A 24,886-nucleotide genomic window follows, 5' to 3' on the forward strand; every position below is an offset into this window, starting at 1 on the left:
CAACTAATGTAGTTACAGCAGTGACCGATAAGAAAGGTGTTGAATTAAACGGTGGGAGGAAGGCAGCATCAGGGCGGAAGGACAGTGAGCGTCTTTTGCCCTCATAGAAGGACTCCCAAGTCCTGACCAGAAGTGACCCTCAGGCAATCTCGGATACAAACCGGTCAATGTCTGTCGAACATGTAGACATCTAGATCGATAAAGAACAGAGTATGGCTCGGGAGGGGATGTAACTGATGACCTAATTCAAGAATTTGAGATTGTGGCGAGCAGTAAATCTGATTGGATGTTTACAGAGACCAATCAGAGAAATACAGAACAATGGAAATTGACAACGCAGCCAATGAACCAATCACAATCGTTGTCTTCACCCATCCCTCATTAGCATAGGGCTGTGGGCGGGCTCTGGGGCCGTCTATATAATACGAGCCCGGAGCAGAGTTTTCTTCATATGTGTGCCTGACTGAGCAAGACGATGCCTGAGGAAAAGAAACCAGCTTCGCTTCTCGGCCTTTTGGCTAAGATCTGCATAACTAACCTGACCAGCCACCATGACTTCCGGGTGGTTTCTCCCTGGTCAGGAAGGTATATGCTTACATTTTTGTAAACAGGAGGTGGGTGGGATTGGTGACCCATCCACCTCCACGGAGGTGTGTGGGGGACCTGACCCATCCACCTCCATGGCACGAACCTGGTATTGCAGTACTTCCAGGAACGGTGCAGTGGCTCTAGGCCTTTTGGCTAAGAGCATTGGCGCAGAGTGATCCTTGACTGGTGCAGGGTGACCTCTGGCGTTTGACAAAGAATTGTAACGATTGGATAACGATTGGACATGAATTAAAAAAAAAAAAAAGAAACCAGCTTCGAAAAAGGGTGCCAAGAAAGTAACCAAGAAAACACCACCGAAGGGCGGCAAGAAGCGCAGAAAGTCAAGGAAGGAGAGTTACTCCATCTACATTTATAAAGTGATGAAGCAGGTTCACCCCGACACCGGCATCTCCTCCAAGGCCATGGGCATCATGAACTCGTTTGTGAGCGATATATTCGAGCGCATCGCGGGTGAGGCTTCCCGCCTCGGCCCACTACAACAAGCGCTGCACCATCAGTTCCCGGGAGATTCAAACCGCCGTACGCCTGCTGCTACCCGGGGAGCTGGCCAAGCACGCCGTGTCGGAAGGGACAAAGGCGGTGACCAAGTACACCAGCTCCAAGTAAAGCTCCACGTTGTCCTGACAGAACAAACCCCAAACACAACGGCTCTTTTAAGAGCCACCCACAACCTCTCTGAAAGCGCTGCACAAACGCATCATTCTTTAAACTCAATTTACTGTAGTTATTTCCTGAGCAAGTATATTTGACAAGCTTTAAATTTTCAGCTGTAGATTTAGATTTGAATTCTCAGATAAGCGGTTTTACTGTCTAGTTCAACCTTAGTTTCGCTGATGAATTTCCCTCCCAGTAAACTACACACACTGTCCCTGGTCGCCTGCTGACGAAGTATGATCTTGTTTTAGGGGGTGAGACTCAGACTTTAGTCATCTCATTCTCTTTCAAGCCCTATTCAATTAAAAAAAAATAATAATTCGGGGTCAACCCGCTTATTAACCCGAGACTCCCGAGTGTAACAACCCGAAATGGAAGTTCTCAGAGTCCAGAACGGGGCAGTTTGAACACGCTGTCCCTCTTCTCTTTTCACAGAAGGACTCCCAGTTCTGGTCTCACTCCCGCCTGTGCGGAGGATCGATCCATGATCTGTGATTCCCAAATTGTACAAAGATTGAGCTGGAATGTGTCCCGTTACAGAATGTTTGAAACTGAACCTTGATTTAATCCTGATTGTAACATCCTGGAATTTGCAAAGCAATGTAAAATAAGACAAAAGGAATTAAAATTCTGACTAATAATGAATTTATTAATATAATCCGCACTTGTAAAAATTATTGGCGGGCTTTTTGAAATTGAAAATTAGTCAACGGTCGGACTGGCAACAATAATTTTCGCCCTCTTCTCATTGGCGGGCTAAACAGACGGTGATTGGTCATCAGAAAAGACCAATGAAATGCACCGCTGAGCAACCAATCACAGGTTCGCTCCCTGCATCCCTCCAGAATGTATAAGAAGGGCAAATGTGGGAGGAGTTTTTCATTCTTTCTCTGAACCTGTGGATTGCGGAAATGTCTGGAAGAGGAAAAACCGGCGGTAAAGCTCGGGCCAAGGCCAAGTCTCGCTCCTCCAGGGCCGGATTGCAGTTCCCTGTGGGCCGTGTTCACAGACTCCTGCGAAAAGGGAACTACGCTGAGCGTGTGGGTGCCGGAGCCCCGGTCTACATGGCTGCTGTGCTCGAGTATCTGACCGCTGAAATCCTGGAGCTGGCCGGCAACGCGGCCCGCGACAACAAGAAGACCCGCATCATCCCCAGGCACCTGCAGCTGGCCATCCGCAACGACGAGGAGCTCAACAAGCTGCTGGGAAAGGTGACCATCGCTCAGGGCGGGGTGCTGCCTAATATCCAGGCTGTGCTGTTGCCCAAGAAAACCGCCACTTCGTCCAAAAGGAAGTAAAGTGGACAAGATTTAATCTAATAACCCAAAGGCTCTTTTCAGAGCCACCCACAGTATTTGTGAAAGGGCTGCTTCGTTGTCTATGTATCATAATGGTCCCAGATGTAACTTAACATTGAATCTCTGCTATCAAGCATTGAATCGTGCAGAATTTTACCCGTTTAATTTGCATACAGGATGGAACCAGAATTACAAGTCTGGTCACTTTAAAATATTCCAAATAGTATCACAGCTGTCGCCGCATTAGGAGCTGGGTTTAAAGGCTTCGTTCTCTCCTGAAATCTATCCCAGTATGTGGATAGATTACTTAATAGATTCCAACCCAGGTTGGGCAGGTGCAGTGGGTAGACTAGAGCATCTCGACCAAACCCGCACGGTTAGATATAAACCGCCTGCACTGTATAAACGCCCAGTTATAGTAACAGATGTGTGCACAGGCTAGTTTGCCTGACGCAACTTTTTCCTTTGCTGATTTGGTGGCTCTGAAAAGAGCCGTTGTTGCACTTGGTGCTGAAGCTCCGAGCCGAGGCAGGGGAAGTCTAGGCGCGCTCCCCGCGGAGGCGGCGGGCCAACTGGATGTCTTTGGGCATGATGGTGACTCGCTTGGCGTGGATGGCGCACAGGTTGGTGTCCTCAAAGAGCCCACCAGGTAAGCCTCGCTGGCCTCCTGCAGGGCCATGACGGCAGAGCTCTGGAAGCGCAGGTCGGTCTTGAAGTCCTGAGCGATCTCCCGCACCAGGCGCTGGAAGGACAGTTTGCGGATCAGCAGCTCGGTGGATTTCTGGTAGCGGTGGATCTCCCTCAGAGCCACGGTGCCGGGTCTGTAGCGATGAGGCTTCTTCACTCCGCCCGTGGCCAAAGCGCTCTTCCGGGCCGCTTTGGTCGCCAGCTGTTTGCGAAGAGCTTTCCCTCCGGTGGATTTGCGCGCTGTCTGCTTGGTCCTGGCCATTTTCTGAACGGATCTCAGCACAATCTGGGGCACACAGACTGTTAATGCAGAGCCTCCTCTGGTACCTCCTTTTAAAATGTGTGAGGGTCCGCCCCGGGGCTGTGATTGGCTGCAGCCTGACCGCCAATCAAGTTTGATCCAAGCACCCAGAGTGAAAATGAAGGGCGGGGAATACTGGGTCCTAATTGGCTGAACTGAAACTGAAAGTTCGTCAATCTCAAAAAGCCCGCCGATTTCACAGTATCAACCAACAGAGATTAAATAAACTCTAATTTCCCGCCAGCAATGTAAGAATCCGCTCTTTATAACGACGATTGTGCCCCATTATAAATCACCAATCACACTCTCTGCAACATTCCGGTTTGAATTCTGTTCCATTGCCTGATCGGTCTGTACCGGGCGGGAATAAATCCCCGGTCACTGCTTCCTGTAAACACAAAGTCCCGCATCAATCCCGCCAGTGCCGTCCCGTTTAACCGATTCTCACAGAAACCTCACATGACCGGAATTATCTGTGAGGGGAGACTGTAATGTCTGGGTAAAGGGGACTGTGTATCCCGCCCGGTAATTGTGACTGTCAGCCGGAGTTTCTGATCTCTCATATTTACAATAGTTGTAAAATATTATATCCCATATTCGTACAGCGACTACACTCCAAAAGTACTTCATGGGTCTTGAGATGTTCGGTGGTCCTGAAAGGCGCTACATAAATCCAAATATTTCTTTCCATTAATTAAACAGCCGAAATCATTTCCGAACCAAACTGTCCGCGTTCCCATCCCCAGGTCGCTGCTCTCTCTGTGAGGCGGTGGGTGGCTTTTAGAAGAGCCTTTGTGTTGTGCTGGGTAGGAAGCGTTGTGCTGTTCAGCCACCGAATCCATAGAGTGCGGCGCTGCCGCTTCAGAGCGTACACCACATCCATGGCAGTGACCGTCTTGCGCTTGGCGTGCTCAGTGTAGGTAACCGCATCCCTGGTCACATTCTCCAGGAAAACCTTCAGCACCCCGCGTGTTTCCTCGTAGATCAGGCCCAAGATCCGCTTGACACCGCCACGGCGAGCCAGGCGCCGGATGGCTGGTTTGGTGATGCCTGGATGTTATGACGGAACAGCTTGGCTCCGCCTTTACCCAGTCCTTTGCCACCTTTACCTCGACCAGACATGATGACGATTTTTCACTTAAACTGCCGCTAATAAGAAGCGAACTGCTCCCGGCTCCTTTTTATAGAGCCAGAGCCGATCTGACTGAGAAAGTGCAGAGTGAGAGAGGCGGGAAGGGAAGGAGACAGAGTCAAGATTGACAGACAGAGCAGAGAGCGGCCTCTGATCTTCCAGCTCCGCCTCCAGCTTTCTGCAGCCGCCAATTTAAAACCGTTTCCCGACAATAGAACCGAAACACAGCGCTCCGCACAAACCTCTACAGTCTCGGAATTCATCTTCAAGGCTTCCAGGAACCAGAAGTTTTTAAATAAGGTCCCGTTACAATTAACAATCGCGAATATTCCCGCCGATATACAGCCCCTTCCCTGTCAATCTCAGACCTTATTCCATCTTCCTACACTTCCTCTCACAGACGGGTTCAGCAGTTTACAAACACCTTATTCCAGCTGATTTGGAGAATGTGGTGTTTGGGGTTTGAGTTGTGAGGCGGGGTATCTCCGCCAGTATCACCGTCTCAGACTCTCCCCCTGAATCTGTGAAATGACAATGACCAGGAACTGAGATTGGAGCCGAACACATCCCCAGTTACAGTGAGGCCCGGGCCGGACATCCCATTCTGTGTGTGTTTTATTGCAGACACTGGGGGAGGGGTGAGTGCAGCCAATGTCAGCGAGTCACCAGGGGTCCTGGCTTCATGTTCAATGATTTCTGTCTGAAATCTGAGCCCGGCCCCGGGACAGTGATCATTTGATTCGGGGATCAGCTCTTTTCTGAGAGGCGTGGGTGGCTCTGAGAAGAGCCTTTGGGTTCAGATGTTTACAAGTTGCACTTTTGATTTACTTTTTGGGCGCTGCTTTCTTGGGTTTTGCTGATTTGGCCCTCGGGTTTTCCACCTTTTTGGCCGCCTTCACCTTTGCGCCTGAGGCCTTCTTGGGCTTCGCCGCCGCCGCCTTCTTCCCAGCCGCCGCTTTCGCTGTCTTTTTTACTGTTGGCGCTTTATTGGTGCTCGTTTTCTTGGCGGGAGATTTCTTGGCTGCTGGTTTCTTGGCTGGAGATTTCTTGGCTGTTGATTTCTTGGCTGCTGGTTTCTTGGCCGGAGATTTCTTGGCTGCTGGTTTCTTAGCTGGAGATTTCTTGGCTGCTGGTTTCTTCACCTTCCTTCCCACTTTCCCCTGGTTTTCCTTCTGAGCGACTTTGAAGGAGCCCGAGGCGCCCGTGCCCTTGGTCTGCACCAGGAAGCCATTTGTCACATTCCTCTTGATGCTGAACCTGATCTGGGACCCGCGCTTCCCCACATCCACGCCTTTGGCCGCCAGAGCCTTCTTTATCGCGGCCAGGGACATTCCTTTGCGACCGCTGCCATCGGCCACAACCTTGAGGATCTGTTCGCCCAACGTGGGACCGGCTAGCTTAGAGCGGGGAGCCGCCTTCCTCTTCTTGCTGGGAGCCTTGGTTTGAGTGGCGGCGGCAGGAGGAGCCGTTTCGGCGGCTGCAGTGTCAGTCATGAAGGCGACTCTGTGGAAAATCTCTCTGATAGTCAGAGCTCGGTCAGAAATGAAACGGGGGGCGGCGGCACAGAGCAACTTAAAGGCAGCGAGCGGACGGGGCGGAGACATCCTGCTGTCAGCTCCCCGCCCCTCCAGCCTCTCTGTGTTTCTCTCTCCTCATTAACTGTCCGATTCCAATTCAACCCGGGCCCTCCAGATTCCCAGACTGGCCTCTTTCTGTCCCGAACACCGGTATGTTTGTTGTCGAGAAAGTTTCATCCGAATTGAAAGCAGCAATTTGGATTTAAACCCGTTTCATTGCTGCACTGATCGCGCTCTCTCACCCGATCGCGGACATTTTCTCTGTTTTTCGATTGAAATTTGAAATCACATCAAACTTGATGTTTAATTCCCACTTTAGACCTGAGCAGGGCAGCAGGGCGATCCTGTGACAGGGAAATATTTGCATTTTACACAAGAGTGACTCTGGAATCCGGCGATGAGACGGGCACACAAACACAGTGACATTAGTCTCACCGGGCCGCCCCTTTAACACACTCTCATCACACAATGTTCACATCTGCACATTCACAGCACAAACTATCCCAGATTTACAGCTCCCAGCACAGGGTTGCCTCTCCGCTCGGCCTGTGCTGCCGATTCTCGGGGTTAGTTGTAGTTTCCCAGCTCAGTAAGTGTTAAACACTCTGAGACCGGCGCTCCTCACAGTGTCTGTTCCCCAGATTCAGGGGCAGGAGCCAATCACAGCAGAGGCTGGCTTAACCCATATCTGATGCGAAGTTGTTATATTGTTCGCACGCAGATATATGTTTAATTAGTATGAAAATATAAATTATGTGCTCACCGCCCATGCAGCCTCGCTGTGTCTCTCTCTCCTCCTAAACTGAGGGACATTTAACTGTAACTGGTGTCCTATCCATCTCATCCTCAACACCCAGAGATGGCTATCAGAGAGAGCGACAGAGACACAGAATCAGTTTTAAACTCCCTATCTGCGCCTGCTTATTACGCTCTATAATAGTATCACACATTCATGTACAGCATCAGCGGAAAAGAGAGAGAGAGAGACAGGCACAGTATCAGTCTTACACTGTGTATCAGTGTCTCCATGTTACGCTCAGTCACAGTGCCACACCGTCATGTATAGCACCAAAGAGAGAATAGAGACAGGATCAGTGTTGTTTTTCCAACAGTGTTTCCACATCGCGCTAAATAACAGAATCCCGCCTTCACAGACAGTACAAGAGAAAGGGGATAGCAACAGAGAGACAGAGAGAGTGGGCTGAGAGAGACAGGGGAGTGCGAGACAGGGTGGTGAGACACAGAAACATGCACAGTATCAGTTCCAGACTGACCTGTGAGGTCCGGTTTGATCCTGAAAGATCCCATTGGAGAGACAGAAGATGCAGTCCCCTCTCTTACTGATATTGTTCCACAGACAGACACATTATTAATCCCACACTGCGGGACAGTGTCAGAGAGTGAGAGAAACAAGGTCCCACATTTAACCCTCGCTTGCCTGTTGTACTCTCTGTAATCTTGCAGCTCAGGGCCGTTCGGTATTACTCTCAGTGACCGAGTGTTTCACTCTGATTAAATTAAACTGGGACAGTTTCTGTCAGATATTAACTCCTGCATAGTCCCAGCAAACACTCCTACTCCCCCGTCCCGCCGATGTTTCTGCAGGATTGCTTTGTGAAGACGGGCTCACGAAGAGAAAAACACCCTGCACGGAATGATCGCAAATTGAGCATCTCAAAGGGACAAGGCTCCCAGCTTTGTCCTTGCCCGCAGGCCCAGTTCCTTTGCTCAGATTCTGATAAAAAGTAAATCGGGAAAAGTTCACTTTGATTTTTAAAGGCTGAATTATTGTAGAGTTCTGCGCATGCGCGCTCAAGCCCCGCCCCCTATGTCGATTTCCAGGAAGCAGAAGAGCGCATGCGCCCTCCCCTCCCCCAGCCCAGCCTGTGAGCGCCATTCAGTCAGTGAGCGGAAGAAGATGGTTTAAACAGCCGGGAATGGAGACACTGCGGCCTCGGGGTAAGGCAGCGAGCAGCAGCCTCCTTACAGCAGCACATCGCTTTGGGAGCGTGTCCGCAGATGGGCTCAGAGATCAGCACTGAGTCCGGGGGAAGTTCAGGGGGAGTCGGGGTCTGTGTGTAACAGGCGGAGTGGAGCAAGAACTGGTCTGAGTGCGTGGAGTGAGTGGGGGAAGGGAGAGGCCATTCTCGGGCTGTGTGTGGACAGCGTGTGTCCCGGGTAAGGGAGACAGAATGGGAAGGATCTGCTGTTTACAATCATTGCTGCTTTCTCTCTCCAAACCAGTAGTGAACGTTCCTGCTTTAGTCCCAGTCTCACCGTGTTTGTTGTCATTGGACAGCGAGCAGTGGAAGCAGAGCCGGACACTGAGGATTTATACAAGGAGCATCTATTGCAGGCACCGGGTGAGAAATGTGAAGGACATGTTTTAAACAGCGGCTCTTTGTTTCTGGTTGAACGGTTAGTGCCCTGGGAGAGGGGAGCAGCAATCTGAGCTGTGTAAAAGGCCGTGCTCCATCGGGTAGTCCCATTCCTGCAGCAGGGCAGGGGTTGGGTTGTGTCTGGATGTCAGTAACTTGCTGTAAATCTGCCCAACACACTTGGTGTGCAGAAGCTCAGTACTGCAGTGGAGTCAGACACTGACACTGTTTGTATCGCTGGCTTCCCTTTGTGAATGTTCATAATGAATATTAAGTGAACGATTACATTCATCACTTTCGTATTTTCTACCTCTCCTGTTCTTGAATGATCAGAAATATCTTCTCTTCCTACAGGCAAGGAATTGAAGGAACCGGAACAAATGTGAAGTTTCTTCCACCTGATACATATGGAACAGTGCAACTGGCTCCTTGTAAACACAGTAGGTACGGTACCTATCACAGTGTCATCATCATAGGCGGTCCCTCGAACGAGGATGACTTGCTTCCGCATGAGTTCACAGATGTTTCAATGAAGGACCCAATATTCCAGTCCTGAACTCCAATTGAAGGGTGGAAGATGCCTGTGCGTGGATTTTTTTTAACGTGTGGTGACCATTGCATATCAGCCACCACACGGGCTTGATGGAGCTTGGCCTTTATCCAGTGGCAAGGGTTAACTAGGATGACTGGAGACCTGCTCTGCTGCACGGGCCTAGTGCACACACATATCGCAGTGTGGGCTGGCCCATGCTGCCCTAGGGCCCTCGACTCTTCTGGGCCTCTAGTGTGCGGTTACGCAGACAGGTTATCCGAATTAAAGATGTTTGTGGTGCTGAATGGCCTCCTCCTATTCCTGTGCAACAGGCCCGAGGGGGCTGATAGCTACCTCCTGTTCCTAATTTAACATACTGGAGATATTGAGTGGCCTTCTCCTGTTCCTAGTGTAATAAACACGAGGGTCATAATGGCTTCCTCCTGTTCATATGTAACAAGCTCAAGGGGCAGATTGACCTTCCCCTGTACCTTTGTATCAGGCTACAATGGGATAAATGGCCTCCTTTAGTTCTTAATGTAACAGGTTCCAGGGGCTGAATAGCCTCCTCCAGTTCCTATGTAACAAACTCGATGGGTTGAATGCCCTCCTCCTATTCCCGTGAAACAGTCCCGCGGGGTTGAATGCCCTTGTCCTATTCCTAATGTAATAGACCCGGGGGGCAGAATTGCATCATCCTATTGTTTTCTAACCCCAGTTGCTGAATGGCCCTCTCCAGTTGCTAATGTAATAGTTTCGAGGAGCTGTATGGCCTCCTCCAGTTCCTATATAACATTCTCCAAGAGTTGAACGGCCTTCTCCTGCTTCCATGTCACAAGGTCAAAGGGCTGAATGGCCTGCTTGTGATCCTAATTTAACATGCTAATGGGGCTGAATGTCCTCCTCCAGTTCCTATATAACATGCACGAGGGGCTGAATGTCCTCCTCCAGTTCCTATATAACATGCGCGAGGGGCTGAATGTCTTCCTCTGTAACAGGCTCGAGGGTCTGAATGAGCATCACCTGTTCCTGGTTAACAGTTCCGAGAGGTGGAATTGGCCTACTCCTGTTCCTATCTAACAGACCCGAGGGACTGAGTGGTCTTCTCCTGTTCCTAATGTAAAAAGCTCGAGGGGATGAAAAGCGTCCTGCTGTTCCCGTGTCACAGAATCAAAGGCTGAGTGGCCTGCGCGTGTTTCTAATGTTAGAGACTGAATGGCCTCTTCCTCTTCCCACATAACAGAATGGAAGGGCTGAATGGCATCTTCCTGATCCAATGTAACAGGCTCAAGGGGAAGAATGGCCTCATCCTGTTCCTGTCTAACAACTCTAGGCGCTGAACAGCCACCTCCTGTTCCTGTGTAATAAGTTAGATGGGATGAGTGGCCTCCTCCAGTTCCAATATAACATGTGCGACTGGATTATTGGCCTCTTCCAGTTCCTATAACATTCTCGGGCGGCTGAATGGCCTCCTCCAGTTCCTACATAACATGCTTGAGGATCTGAATGTTCTACTCCAGTTGCAATGTGAAAGACTCGATGTGGCTGAATAGCCTCATCCAGTTCCAAAATAAAAGGCTCCTCTATTCCTGTGTAACAGTATCCAGTCAATGCATCGCCTCCACCTTTTATAGCAAGGCTGTGGTTCTGAATGCCCCCCTCCTGTTTCTATGCAACAAACTTGAGGGTCTGAATGGCCTCCTATTATTCATTTGTAACAGATTCCAGGGGCTGAATGTTGTCCATCTATTCCTGTAAAGCAAACTCCAGGGCTAAAAGGCCCACTCTAGTTCCTAATGTAACAGAGTTGAAGGGCAGAATGGCTTACTGTTCCTGTGTAACAGGATCCAAGGATTGAATGGGCCTCCTCCAGTTCCAATGTAACAGGCTCGAGGGATTGAATGGCCTCCCCCTGTTCCTTATGTAACATGCTAGAGGGACTGAATGGCCTCTCCCTGTTCCTTATGTAACAGACTCGAAGGACTGAATGGCCTCCTCCTGTTCCAATGTAACAGGCTCTAGGGACTGAATGGCCTCCTCATGTTCCAATGTAACAGGCTCGAGGGACTGAATTGGCCCCCCCCCTGTTCCTTATGTAACAGGCTTGAAGGGATGATTTGCCTCCAGGTTCCATGTGCTGAAAGGCCTCCTCAAGTTCCCAGATCCAGGGACTGTTCTTCCCCATTGTTTTGGAAATAGCATCGGGCAGTAAACAGGAGCTCAATGCTTCTTGCCCACCAGCTCTCTGATCGGGCTCCTCGCGCTGATTATGTTTTCTCATCTCGCTCAAACGTCCCCAAATGTTGCTTTCTTTTCCATCACCTCTAGGGTTATTAGCCAAGTTTGCATCGAGCACATCGTGATCTCACCAGTAACAGCACTTTCCCGACGGTTATCCACGAGACTGCTTCTGACATTTTCTTCTGCGTAAATGTTAACCTCCGTAAGTAACTGAAAAGTTTCATTTCTACAGCAACAACAAACACTTGCATTTATGACAGATACAGAATGAATCCCACTCACTCCCTGTACCACAGACTGTCACATACAGAGTGAATCCCACACTCACTCACTGTACCACTGACTGTCAGATACAGAGTGAATCCCACACTCACTCACTGTACCGCTGACTGTCAGATACAGAATAAATCCTACACTCACTGTACCCCTGACTGACAGATACAGAATGAATCCCACACTCACTCACTGTACCACAGACTGTCATACAGAATAAATCCCATACTCACTCACTGTACCACTGACTGTCAGATACAGAATAAATCCTACACTCACTGTACCCCTGACTGTCAGATACAGAATAAATCCCACACTGACTCACTGCACCACAGACTGTCAGATACAGAGTGAATCCCACACTCACTCACTGTCAGATACAGAATGAATTGCACACTCACTCACTGTATCCCTGACAGATATGGTTTATATCATGTACTAATAGCTCATCTCTACTCCAAATATTTCTGAATCTCATTCGTCCAATATAATGTGAAAAACTATTGTCTGTTGGGGTAGTCTCTGATCTGTAAATTTCATAGATGTAGAATAAAACAACTCGCATATCAGAAACTGACAGGTACAGAGGAAACACACACTCACTTACCCCAGAATATGAGACACAGAATAAAACCCATACTCACATTACCAGAAACTGACAGGTACAGAGGAAAAACACACTCACTTACCCCAGAATGAGAGATACAGAATGAATCCCACATGCACATTGCACAAACTGACATATACAGGTAAAAATCCACACTCAGATACCACAAACTGACACCCCACACATCTACCGCAAACTGACAGGTACAAAAAAAACATAATCACATCCCAGAAATTGACAGGTACATATTAATTCCTACACTCACACAGCAGGAACTGACAAGTACAGAATAAAACCCACATTCACATAGCAGAAACTGACAGGTACAGAATACAATCAACACCCAGATTCCAGAAACTGACAGGTACAGAATGCAATCCACACTTAGATACCAGAAAGTGACAGATACTGGTCAAAATCCACATTCACATACCAGAAGCTGACGATATAGGTTAAAGACCACACTCACCAGAAACTGACAGATACAGAATAAAACCCACACACACACATCAGAAACTGGCAGGTACAGAATAAAACTCTCACTCACATACCAGAAACTGACCGACTGACAGAAATAAAAGACAGTATCCAACTAAAAACAAGGGCATACAAAGTGGCCAAAACTAGTGGGAGGACAGAAGACTGGGAAGCTTTTAAAAGCCAGCGAAGAATTACTAAAAACATGATTAAGAAAGGGAAGATAGACTATGAAAGTAAACTAGCACAAAATATAAAAACAGATAGCAAGAGTTTCAATAGGTATATAAAAAGGAAAAGAGTGGCTAAAGTAAATGTTGGTCCCTTATAGGACGAGACCGGGGAATTAGTAATGGGGAACATGGCGATGGCAGAAACTCTGAACAAATATTTGATATCAGTCTTTATGGTAGAAGACACTAACAATATTCCAACAGTGGATCGTCAAGTGGGAGGAACTTAACACAATCACAATCATTAAGGAGATGGTACTCAGTAAGATAATAGGATTAAAGGCAGATAAATCCCCTGGCCTTACATCCTTGGGTCTTAAGAGAAGTAGCGGCAGGGATTGTGGATGCATTGGTTGTAACTTACCAAAATTCCCTGGATTCTTGGGAGGTCCCAGCAGATTGAAAATTGAAAATGTAACGCCCCTATTTCAAAAAGGAGGCAGACAAAAGGCAAGAAACAATGGACCAGTTAGCCCCTAACATCTGTGGTTGGGAAAATATTGGAGTCCATTATTAAAGAAGCAGTAGCAGGACATTTGGATAAGCAAAATTCGGTCAGGCAGAGTCAGCATGGATTTATGAAGGCGAAGTCATAGAAACATAGAAAATAGGTGCAGGAGTAGGCCATTCGGCCCTTCGAGCTTGCACCACCATTCAATAAGATCATGGCTGATCATTCACCTCAGTACCCCTTTCCTGCTTTCTCTCCATACCCCTTGATCCCTTTCGCCGTAAGGGCTTTATCTAACTCTCGCTTGAATATATCCAATGAACTGGCATTAACAACCCTCTGTGGTAGGGAATTCCACAGGTTAACAACTCTCTGAGTGAAGAAGTTTCTCCTCATCTCAGTCCTAAATGGCTTACCCCTTATCCTTAGACTATGTCCCCTGGTTCTGGACTTCCCCAACATCGGGAACATTCTTCCTGCATCTAACCTGTCCAGTCCCGTCAGAATCTTATATGTTTCTATGAGATCCCTCTCATCCTTCTAAACTCCAGTGAATACAGGCCCAGTCGATCCAGTCTCTCCTCATATGTCAGTCCTGCCATCCCGGGAATCAGTCTGGTGAACCTTCGCTGCACTCCCTCAATAGCAAGAACGTCCTTTCTCAGATTAAGAGACGAAAACTGAACACAATATTCCAGGTGAGGCCTCACTAAGCCCCGGTACAACTGCAGTAAGACCTCCCTGCTCCTATACACAAATCCCCTTGCTATGAAGGCCAACATACCATTTGCCTTCTTCACCAGCTGCTGAACCTGCATGCCAACTTTCAATGACTGATGTACCATGACACCCAGGTCTCGCTGCACCTCCCCTTTTCCTAATCTGCCGCCATTCAGATAATCTGCCTTCGTGTTTCTTGCCCCCAAAATGGATAACGTCACACTTATCCACATTATACTGCACCTGCCACATGTTTGCCCACTCACCTAACCGTCCAAGTCACCCTGCAGCCTTTCAGCGTCCTCCTCACAGCTCACACTGCCACCCAGCTTAGTGTCATCTGCAAACTTGGACATATTGCACTCAATTCCCTCATCCAAATCATTAATGTATATTGTAAATAGCTGGGGTCCCAGCACTGAGCCCTGCGCTACCCCACTAGTCACTGCCTGCCATTCTGAAAAGGACCCGTTTATCCCGACTCTCTGCTTCCTGTCTGCCAACCAGTTCTCTATCCACGTCAGTACATTACCCCCAACACCATGTGCTTTAATTTTGCACACCAATCTCTTGTGTGGGACCTTGTCAAAAGCCTTTTGAAAGTCCAAATACACCACATCCACTGGTTCTCCCTTGTCCAGTCTACCAGTTACATCCTCAAAAAATTCTAGAAGATTTGTCAAGCAGGATTTCCCTTTCATAAATCCATGCTGACTTGGGCCGATCCCATCACTGCTTTCCAAATGTGCTGCTATTTCATCTTTAATAATTGATTCCAACATTTTCCCCACTACTGATGTCAGGCAAATCGGTCTATAATTACCCGTTTTCTCTCTCCCTCCTTTCTTAAAAAGTAGGGTTACATTAGCTCCAGTCAACAGGAACTGATCCAGAGTCGATAGACTGTTGGAAAATGATCACCAATGTATCCACTATTTCTAGGGCTACATCCTTAAGTACTCTGGGATGCAGACTATCAGGCTCCGTAGATTTATCAGCCTTCAATCCCATCAATTTTCCGAACACCATTTCCCGCCTAAGAAGGATTTCCTTCAGTTCATCCTTCTCACTAGACCCTCGGTCCCCTAGTATTTCCGGAAGGTTATTTGTGTCTTCCATCGTTAAGACAGAACCAAAGTACTTGTTTAACTGGTCCGCCATTTCTTTATTACTCATTATAAATTCACCCGAATCTGACTGCAAGGGACCTACGTTTGTTTTCACTAATCTTTTTATTTTCTCATATCTATAGAAGCTTTTGCAGTCAGTTTTTATGTTTCCAGCAAGCTTCCTCCCATACTCTATTTTTCCCCTCCTAATTAAACACTTTGTCCTCCCCTGCTGTGTTACAAAATTCTCCCAGTCCTCAGGTTTGCTGCTTTTTCTGGCTAATTTATATGCCTCTTCCTTGGATTTACCACTATCCTTAATTTTCCTTGTTAGCCACAGTTGAGCCACCTTCCCCATTTTATTGTTACTCCAGACAGGGATGCATAATTGTTGAAGTTCATCCATGTGATCTTTAAATTGCCATTGCCTATCCACCGTCAACCATTTAAGTATCACTCGCCAGTGTATTCTAGCCAATTCACGTCTCATACCATCGAAGTTACCTTTCCTTAAGTTCAGAACCCTAATCTCTGAATTAACTGTGTCACTCTCCATCTTAATAAAGAATTCTACCATATTATGGTCACTCTTCCCCAAGGGACCTCGCACAAGAAGATTGCTAATTAGTCCTTTCTCATTACACATCACTCAGTCTAGGATGGTCAGCCCTTGAGTTGGTTCCTCGACATATTGGTCTAGAAAACCATCCCTAATACACTCCAGGAAATCCTCCTCCACCGCATTGCTACCAGTTTGGTTAGCCCAATCAATATGTAGATTAAAGTCGCCCATGATAACTGCTGTACCTTTATTGCATGCATCCCTAATTTCTTGTTTGATGCTGTCCCCAACCTTACTACTACTGTTTGGTGATCTGTACACAACTCCAACTAGTGTTTTCTGCCCTTTGGTACTCTGTAGCTCCACCCATACTGAATCCACATCATCCAAGCTAATGTCCATCCTTACAATTGCATTAATTTCCTCTTTAACCAGCAAAGCCATCCCACCTCCTTTTCCTTTCTGTCTATGCTTCCTAAATCTTGAATACCTTTGGATGTTGAGTTTCCAGCCTTGGTCACCCTGGAGCCATGTCTCTGTGATGCCAATTACGTCATATCCGTTAACTGCTATCTGCGCAGTTAATTCATCCACCTTATTCCGAATACTCCTCGCATTGAGGCACGGAGCCTTCAGACTTGTCTTTTTAACACACTTTGACCCTTGAGAATTTTGCTGTAATTTGGTCCTTTTTGCTTTTTGCCTTGGGTTTCTCTGCCCTCCACTTTTACTTTTCTTCTTTCTATCTTTTGCTTCGGTCCCCATTCTACTTCCCTCCGTCTCCCTGTATAGGTTCCCAGCCCCCTGCCATATTAGTTTAACTCCTCCCCAACAGCACGAGCAAACACTCCCCGTAGGACATTGGTTCTGATCCTACCCAGGTGCAGACCGTCCGGTTTGTACTGGTCCCACCTCCCCCAGAACCGGTTCCATTGTCCCAGAAATTTGAATCCCTCCCTTCTGCACCACTCCTCAAGCCACATTCATCTGAGCTATCCTGCGATTCCTACTCTGACTAGCACGTGTCACTGGTAGCAATCCTGAGATTACTACTTTTGAGGTCCTACTTTTTAATTTAGCTCCTAACTCCCTAAATCCGTCTTGTCGGACCTCATCCCATCCTTTTGACAAATTTGCTGGAGTTCTTTGAGGATGTAACGAACAGGGTGGATCAGGGGGAGCCAGTGGATGTGGTGTATTTGGACTTCCAGAAGTCATTTGACAAGGTGCCACATAAAAGGTTACTGCAGAAGATAAAATTCATGGGGTTGGGGGTAATATTTTAGCATGGATAGAGGATTGGCTAACTAACAGAAAACAGAGAGTCAGGATAAATGGGTCATTCTCTTGTTGGCAACCAGTAACTAGTGGGGTGCCACAGGGATCAGTGCTGGGACCCCAACTATTTACAATCTATACTAACAACTTGGAAGAAGGGACTGAGTGTAAAGTAGCCAAGTTTGCTGATGATACAAAGATGGGAGGAAAACCAATGTGTAAGGAGGACACAAAAAATCTGCAAAAGGACATAGGCAGGCTAAGTGAGTGGGCAAAAATTTGGCAGATGGAGTATAATGTTGGAAAGTGTGAGGTCATACACTTCGGCAGAAAAAATCAAAGAGAAAGTTATTATTTAAATGGAGAAAGATTGCAAAGTGCCACATTACAGTGGGACCTGGGGGTACTTGTGCATGAAACACAAAAGGATAGTTTACAGGTACAGCAAGTGATCAGGAAGGCCAATGGTATCTTGGCCTTTATTACAAAGGGGATGGAGTATAAAAGCAGGGAAGTCTTGCTACAGCTGTACAAGGTTTTGGTGAGGCCACATCTGAAATACTGTATTCACTTTTGGTTTCCATATTTACAAAAGGATATACTTGCTTTGGAGGCAGTTCAGAGAAGGTTCACTCGGTTGATTCTGGGGATGAGGAGGTTGATCTTACAATAAGGGGCCACTCATTTAAAACAGAGATGAGGGGAAATTTCTTCTCTCAGAGGGCTGTAAATCTGTGGAATTCGCTGCCTAAGAGCTGTGGAAGCTGGGACATTGAATAAGTTTAAGACAGAAATAGACAGTTTCTTAAGTGATAAGGGGATAAAGGGTTATGGGGAGCGGGCGGGGAAGTGGAGCTGAGTCCATGATCAGATCAGTCATGATCTTATTGAATGGTGGAGCAGGCTCGAGGGGCAATATGGCCTACTCCTGTTTCTATTTCTTATGTTGTTATGATACAGAATAAAACCCATACTCACATGTCAAAACTTGACAGGTACACAATAAATCGCAACTTACGTAGCAGAGACTGACAGGTACAGAATAAATCTCTCAATCACTTCACAAAAACTGACAGGTACAGAATAAATACCACATTCACATAGTAGAAACTGACAGGAACAGTATGAAACCCACAACCACGTATCTGAACAATAACATGCAAATAAAACCCATTATCGCCTATCATAAACTGACAGGGCAACACACACACACACACACCAGAGACTGACAGAACAAGTAAAACAGTTTAGGCACTCTTACCCCAGTGTCAGGCTCACACAATCGTTTTTTCAGTAATTTGGATCATAATTAACATGCTCTCAATGTGGCCCATTTAGTTAGTGATAAAAGCAACTTGTGAAATAATCCCATTTTTGCTCATTTAATTTGTGACAAAAAGATGGTCTGAGCATGTGCTAAATACATGCTGCTCCTCCCCTCCCCACACAGTGTTTAAACCGACTGGAAGGGCCCAGGTGAGCTCCCCTCCCCCAGCTCTGGCAGCGGCTGCCGTTTCCTCTGTGCTGGGCTGATGATCGTTGAACACATCAGGGAGCGGAGATATCCCGGGCCCGAGTAAGGGAGCAAACAGTAGCCTCCTTACAGCAGCTCATCGCATTGGGACTGTGTCCGCAGATGGGCTTTGAGTTGGGGTAAGTTCAGCGGCAGTTGGGGGCTGTCTGTAAGGGGCAGAGTGGAACAGGAACTAGTTCTGGAACATGAAGTGAGTGGGGGAAGGGAGAGGCCATTCTCGGGCTGTGTGTGTACAGTGTGAGGTAACAGAGAAAGTAAATCACCTCGCTCTTTCAAATCAGTGCTGCTTTCTTTCTTCAAATCAGTAATGAATGTTCCTGATTCAGTTCCAATCTCACAGTGTCTGTTGTTCTTGGACATTGAACAGTGGAAACACAGCCTGACAGTGAGGATGTGAGGAGTGTCACAAAGTGCATCTATTGCAGGCACCAGAAGAGGAGTGTGACAGGAGACATTTCAAAAATGGGTTATTTTGTTTCAGTGCATTGAATTCTCCAGAACCGTGTTGCTGGTGATTGAGAGATACATTGTTGCTCCTTCAGATACATCAGCATCGAGTCACTGTGACATTCTGTTAATGACACAGGCCCTCAACTTGGTTTCAATAGACTGAGAACAATTGTTGTACAGCCCAGGTACCTGTGGTTATATTCCAGGAAGTGATTCAGAATTTTACAGGTAGTCCCATGGGAGTGGGAGATATAAAGCTGGACTGTGCCAATCAGATGTTCCCATTCATGGACCAGTGCTGGGTTTGGGTTGTGTCTGGATGCTGATAACTTACTATAGAACTGTCCTATACACCTGGTGTGGTGAATCTGAGTGCCGCTGTACTGCAGTGAGATCAGGCAATGTCACTGTTTGTATCACGGATTCCTCTCTCCAGATACTTTACTTTATTATAAACAAATACATTAATGATAATTTTATTTTTATATTCTCTCCATCACCTGTCCATATCATAACTAATAGTCTTCTCCTGTTATTCTTCTCAGAGCAAAATACTTCACCAAGCCAGAATAAATTTGATCTTTCCTCAACCCGGAACACAAGGAACAGTGTAGGCAGCTCCTTCTCACACACAGTATTTACATTATCACTCACAGAGCGCAGAGACACAGGACTGACCTCAGCAGAAGCTGTCAGTCCCACAGTGATCCAAATTTCCAGATTTATATTATGAATCCCACAGTCACTTGGAGCAGTACAATAATATGTTGTTTCAAAATCCAATCATATCGCATTGAAAGGCAGATCCAATTTCACTCCCTTATTCACACCCACGAACAGATAGACACTGAAATGGTGTCAATCCACACTGGTGTCTGTACACTGACTCCCAAACCCAACAGCTAACATACAAGAGCAGAGAAACGGAGGTAATGGACTGAACCAAACCTCCTCCTGAGACAGTCATCGATAATCTCAAACTATCATCCGCCTACAGCAGGTGGAGAAGGAACCAAATCCAACAGTCACACAGAGCAAGAATAGCTCAGTACAAGAGACTGTCAATTACATAATCAATCCCACACTCACACATCACCAGTCTAACAGATACATAATCAATCCCACACTCGCAAACATCACCAGTCTAACAGATACATAATCAATCCCACACTCGCAAACATCACCAGTCTAACAGATACATAATCAATCCCATACTCACACACATCACCAGTCTAACAGATACATAATCAATCCCACACTCACACACAGTACCAGAGACTGGGAGAAACATAATGATTCATACACTCAGACACATTGAATGACAGATTGAGAAAGAATCACAATCACTTCCAGTACCTGAGATTGACTGACTGACTGATAGTGAAACCCACACTCCCCTACCAGGCCCTTACATGACAGACAAAACTCACACTCACATACCAGAGACAGATAATTAGAGAGTGAACTCCACAGCCACTCACCAAAAACTGACAGTTACAGAAAAATCACTTTTGCATTCCAGAAACTGATAGAGTAATACCCACACTCACATTCCAGAGACTGATAGATAGAGTAATACCCACCCTCTCATTCCAGAGACTGATAGATACAGAGTACTACCCACACTCACATTCCAGAGACTGACAAATACAGACTAAAAGCCACACTCCCAGAACAGAAACTTACAGGTACTGATTAAAACCCTGACTCAAATATCAGAAACAGACTGATACAGAATAAAACCCATACTCACTTCCCAGAGACGAACAGATACAGAATAAAATCCACACTCACTTCCCAGAGACGGACAGATACAGAAAAAAACACATACCAGAGAGTGACAGATATAGAGTAACATCAACACTCTCCTGAAAGTGACTGACTGATTCAATGTCAAACCCATAATACCATAGCTGTACCAGACACTAAAGGCACAGAATGAAGTCAACATTCATATAATAGAAACATAGAAAATAGGTGCAGGAGTAGGCCATTCGGCCCTTCGAGCCTGCACCGCCATTCAATAAGATCATGGCTGATCATTCCCTCAGTACCTCTTTCCTGCTTTCTCTATACCCCTTGATTTTTTTAGCCGTAAGGGCCATATCTAACTCCCTCTTGAATATACCCAATCAACTAGCATCAACAACTTTCTGTGGCAGGGAATTCCACAGGTTAACAATTCTCTGAGTGAAGAAGTTTCTCCTCATCTCAGTCCAAAATGGCTTCCCCCTTATCCTTAGACTGTGACCCCTTGCTCTGGACTTCCCCAACATCGGGAACATTCTTCCTGCATCTAACCTGTCCAATCCCATCAGAATTTTATATGTTTCTATGAGATCCCCTCTCATCCTCTAAACTCCAGTGAATAAAGGCCCAGTTGATCCAGTCTTTCCTCATATGTCAGTCCAGCCATCCCTGGAATCAGTCTGGTGAACCTTCACTGCACTCCCTCAATAGCAAGAATGTCCTTCCTCAGATTAGGAGACCAAAACTGAACACAATATTCCAGGTGAGGCCTCACCAAGGCCCTGTACAGCTGCAGTAAGATCTCCCTGCTGCTATACTCAAATCCCCTAGCTATGAAGGCCAAAATACCATTTGCCTTCTTCACCGCCTGCTGTACTTGCATGCCAACTTTCAATGACTGATGAACCATGACACCCAGGTCTCATTGCACCTCCCCTTTTCCTAATCTGCCGCCATTCAGATAATATTCTGCCTTCGTATTTTTGCCCCCAAAATGGATAACCTCACATTTATCTACATTATACTGCATCTGCCATGCATTTGCCCACTCACCTAACCTGCCCAAGTCACCCTGCAGCCTCTTAGCATCCTCCTCACAGCTCACACTGCCACCCAGTTTAGTGTCATCTGCAAACTTGGAGATATTACACTCAATTTCTTCACCTAAATCGTAAATGTATATTGTAAATAGCTGGGGTCCCAGCACTGAGCCCTGCGGCACCCCACTAGTCACTGCCTGCCAGTCTGAAAAGGACCCATTTATCCCGACTCTCTGCTTCCTGTCTGTCAACCAGTTCTCTATCCACATCAGTACATTACCCCCAATACCATGTGCTTTGATTTTGCACACCAATCTCTTGTGCGGGACCTTGTCAAAAGCCTTTTGAAAGTCCAAATACGCCACACCCACTGGTGCTCCCTTGTCCACTCTGCTAGTTACATCCTCAAAAAATTCCAGAAGATTGGTCAAGCATGATTTCCCTTTCATAAATCCATGCTGACTTGGTCCGATCCTGTCACTGCTTTCCATTTGCGCTGCTATTTCATCCTTAATGATTGATTCCAACATTTTCCCCATTACTGATGTCAGGCTAATCGGTATATAATTACGCGTTTTCTCTCTCCTTTCTTTCTTTTTTAAAAAGTGGTGTTACATTAGCTACCCTCCAGTCCATAGGAACTGATCCAGAGTCGATAGACTATTGGAAAATGATCACCAATGCATCCACTATTTCTACGGCCACTTCCTTAAGTACTCTGGGATGCAGACTATCAGGCCCCGGGGATTTATCGGCCTTCAATCCCATCAATTTCCCTAACACAATTTCCCGCCTAATAAGGATATCCTTCGGTTCCTTCTTCTCACTCGACCCACTATCCGCTAGTACGTTCGGAAGGTTATTTGTGTCTTCCTTCATGAACACAGAACTGAAGTATTTGTTCAATTGGTCTGCCATTTCTTTGTTCCCCATTACAAATTCACCTGAATCTGACTGCAAGGGACCTATGTTTGTCTTCACTAATCTTTTTCTCTTCACAGATTTATAGAAGCTTTTGCAGTCAGTTTTTATCTTCCCTGCAAGCTTCCTCTCGTACTCTATTTTCCCCCTCTTAATTAAACCCTTAGTCCTCCTCTGTTGAATTCTAAATTTCTGCCAGTCCTCAGGTTTTGTTTTCTAGCCAATTAATATGCCTCTTCCTTGGTTTTAACACTATCCTTAATTTCCCTTGTTAGCCACGGTTGAGCCACCTTCCCCATTTTATTTTTACTCCAGACAGGGATGTCCAATTGCTGAAGTTCATTCATGTGATCTTTAAATGTTTGCCATTGCTTATCCACCGTCAAGCCTTGGAAGTGTCCTTTGCCAGTCTATTCTAGGCAATTCACACCTCATACCGTCGAAGTTACCTTTCCTTAAGTTGAGGACACTAATTTCCAAACTAACTGTCGCTCTCCATCTTAATAAAGAATTCTACCATATTATGGTCACTCTTCCCCAAGAGGCCTCGCACAACAAGATTGCTAATTAGTCCCTTCTTATTACACATCACCCAGTCTAGGATGGCCAGCTCTCGTTGGTTCCTCGACATATTGGTCCAGAAAACCATCCCTAATACACTCCAGGAAATCCTCCTCCACCGCATTGCTACCAGTTTGGTTAGCCCAATCAATATGTAGATTAAAGTCGCCCATGATAACTGTACATTTATTGCACACATCTCTTATTTCTTGTTTGATGTTGTCCCCAACCTCACTACTACTGTTTGGTGGTCTGTACACAACTCCCACTAGCGTTTTCTGCCCTTTGGTATTCTGCAGCTCCACCCATACCGATTCCACATCATCCAGGCTAATGTCCCTCCTTACTATTGCATTAATTTCCTCTTTAACCAGCAACGTCACCCTGCCTCCTTTTCCTCTCTGGCTATCCTTCCTAAATGTTGAATACCCCTGGATGTTGAGTTCCCAGCCTTGGTCACCCTGGAGCCATGTCTCCGTGATGCCAATTAAATCATATCCATTAACTGCTATCTGCGCAGTTAATTTGTCCACCTTATTCCGAATACCCCTCGCATTGAGGCACAGAGCCTTCAGGCTTGTCTTTTTAACACATTTTGCCCCTTGAGAATTTTGCTGTAATGTGACCCTTTTTGTTTTTTGCCTTGGGTTTCTTTGCCCTCCACTTTTAATCATCTCCTTTCCATCTTTTGCTTCTGCCTCCATTTTATTTCCCTCTGTCTCCCTGCATAGGTTCCCATCCCCCTGCCATGTTTGTTTAACTCTTCACCAACAGCACTAGCAAACACTCCCCCTAGGACATTGGTTCTGATCCTACCCAGGTGCAGACTGTCCGGTTTGTACTGGTCCCGCCTCCCCCAGAACCGGTTCCAATGTCCCAGGAATTTGAAAACCTCCCTTCTGCACCACTCCTCAAGCCATGTATTCATCTGAGCTATCCTGCGATTCCTACTCTGACTAGCACGTGGCACTGGTAGCAATCCTGAGATTACTACTTTTGAGGTCCTACTTTTTAATTTAGCTCCTAGCATCTTAAATTCGTCTTGTAGGACCTCATTCCGTTTTTTACCTGTATCGTTGGTACCTATATGCACCCTTACAACTGGCTGTTCACCCTCCCTTTTCAGAATGTCCTGCACCCGCTACGAGACATCCTTGACTCTTGCACCAGGGAGGCAACATACCATCCTGGAGTCTCGGTTGCGGCCGCAGAAACGCCCATCTATTCCCCTTTCAATAGAATCCCCTATCACTATTGCTCTCCCACTCTTTTTCCTGCCCTCCTGTGCAGCAGAGCCATCCATGGTGCAATGAACTTGGCTGCTGCTGCTCTCCCCTGATGAGTCATCCCCCTCAACAGTACCCAAAGCGGTGTATCTGTTTTGCAGGGGGATGACCGCAGGGGACCCCTGCACTACCTTCCTTGCACTACTCTTCCTGTTGGTCACCCATCCCCTATCTGGTTGTGTACCTTTAACCTGCGGTAAGACCAACTCACTAAACGTGCTATTCA

At 46.7% G+C, this 24,886-nt stretch overlaps 2 protein-coding genes and 1 pseudogene across 2 annotated transcripts in view; 2 read left to right on the forward strand and 1 right to left on the reverse strand.

Annotated features, from left to right (window-relative positions):
* The first annotated feature begins 498 nt into the window (after positions 1-498).
* On the forward strand, positions 499-728 carry LOC139274372 (U2 spliceosomal RNA; annotated as a pseudogene).
* A 4,777-nt stretch (positions 729-5,505) lies between these two features.
* On the reverse strand, positions 5,506-6,174 carry LOC139274181 (histone H1-like). Its single transcript, XM_070891217.1, has 2 exons — positions 5,965-6,174; positions 5,506-5,757 (listed from the first exon to the last, which is right to left on the reverse strand). The coding sequence occupies exons 1-2, from the start codon at positions 6,172-6,174 to the stop codon at positions 5,506-5,508; spliced, it is 462 nt and encodes a 153-aa protein (XP_070747318.1).
* A 1,961-nt stretch (positions 6,175-8,135) lies between these two features.
* Positions 8,136-24,886, forward strand: part of LOC139274182 (zinc finger protein 229-like) — a 59,131-nt gene continuing 42,380 nt past the window's right edge. The window contains exons 1-3 of the mRNA XM_070891218.1: positions 8,136-8,217; positions 8,991-9,080; positions 11,497-11,611. The gene's annotated coding sequence lies outside the window, so the exon portion shown is untranslated. The remainder of the gene's footprint in view (positions 8,218-8,990; positions 9,081-11,496; positions 11,612-24,886) is intronic.

Source organism: Pristiophorus japonicus, chromosome 9, assembly GCF_044704955.1.
Source record: "Pristiophorus japonicus isolate sPriJap1 chromosome 9, sPriJap1.hap1, whole genome shotgun sequence".
NCBI classification, from domain to species: domain Eukaryota; kingdom Metazoa; phylum Chordata; class Chondrichthyes; family Pristiophoridae; genus Pristiophorus; species Pristiophorus japonicus.

Coding starts and splice junctions, on each gene's coding strand:
- LOC139274181 (XM_070891217.1), bottom strand. CDS start 6,174: ATGACTGACACTGCAGCCGCCGAAACGGCTCCTCCTGCCGCCGCCACT. Junction 5,758..5,964: donor TGGCGGCCAAAGGCGTGGAT/GTGGGGAAGCGC, acceptor TCTCCGGCCAAG/AAACCAGCAGCCAAGAAATC.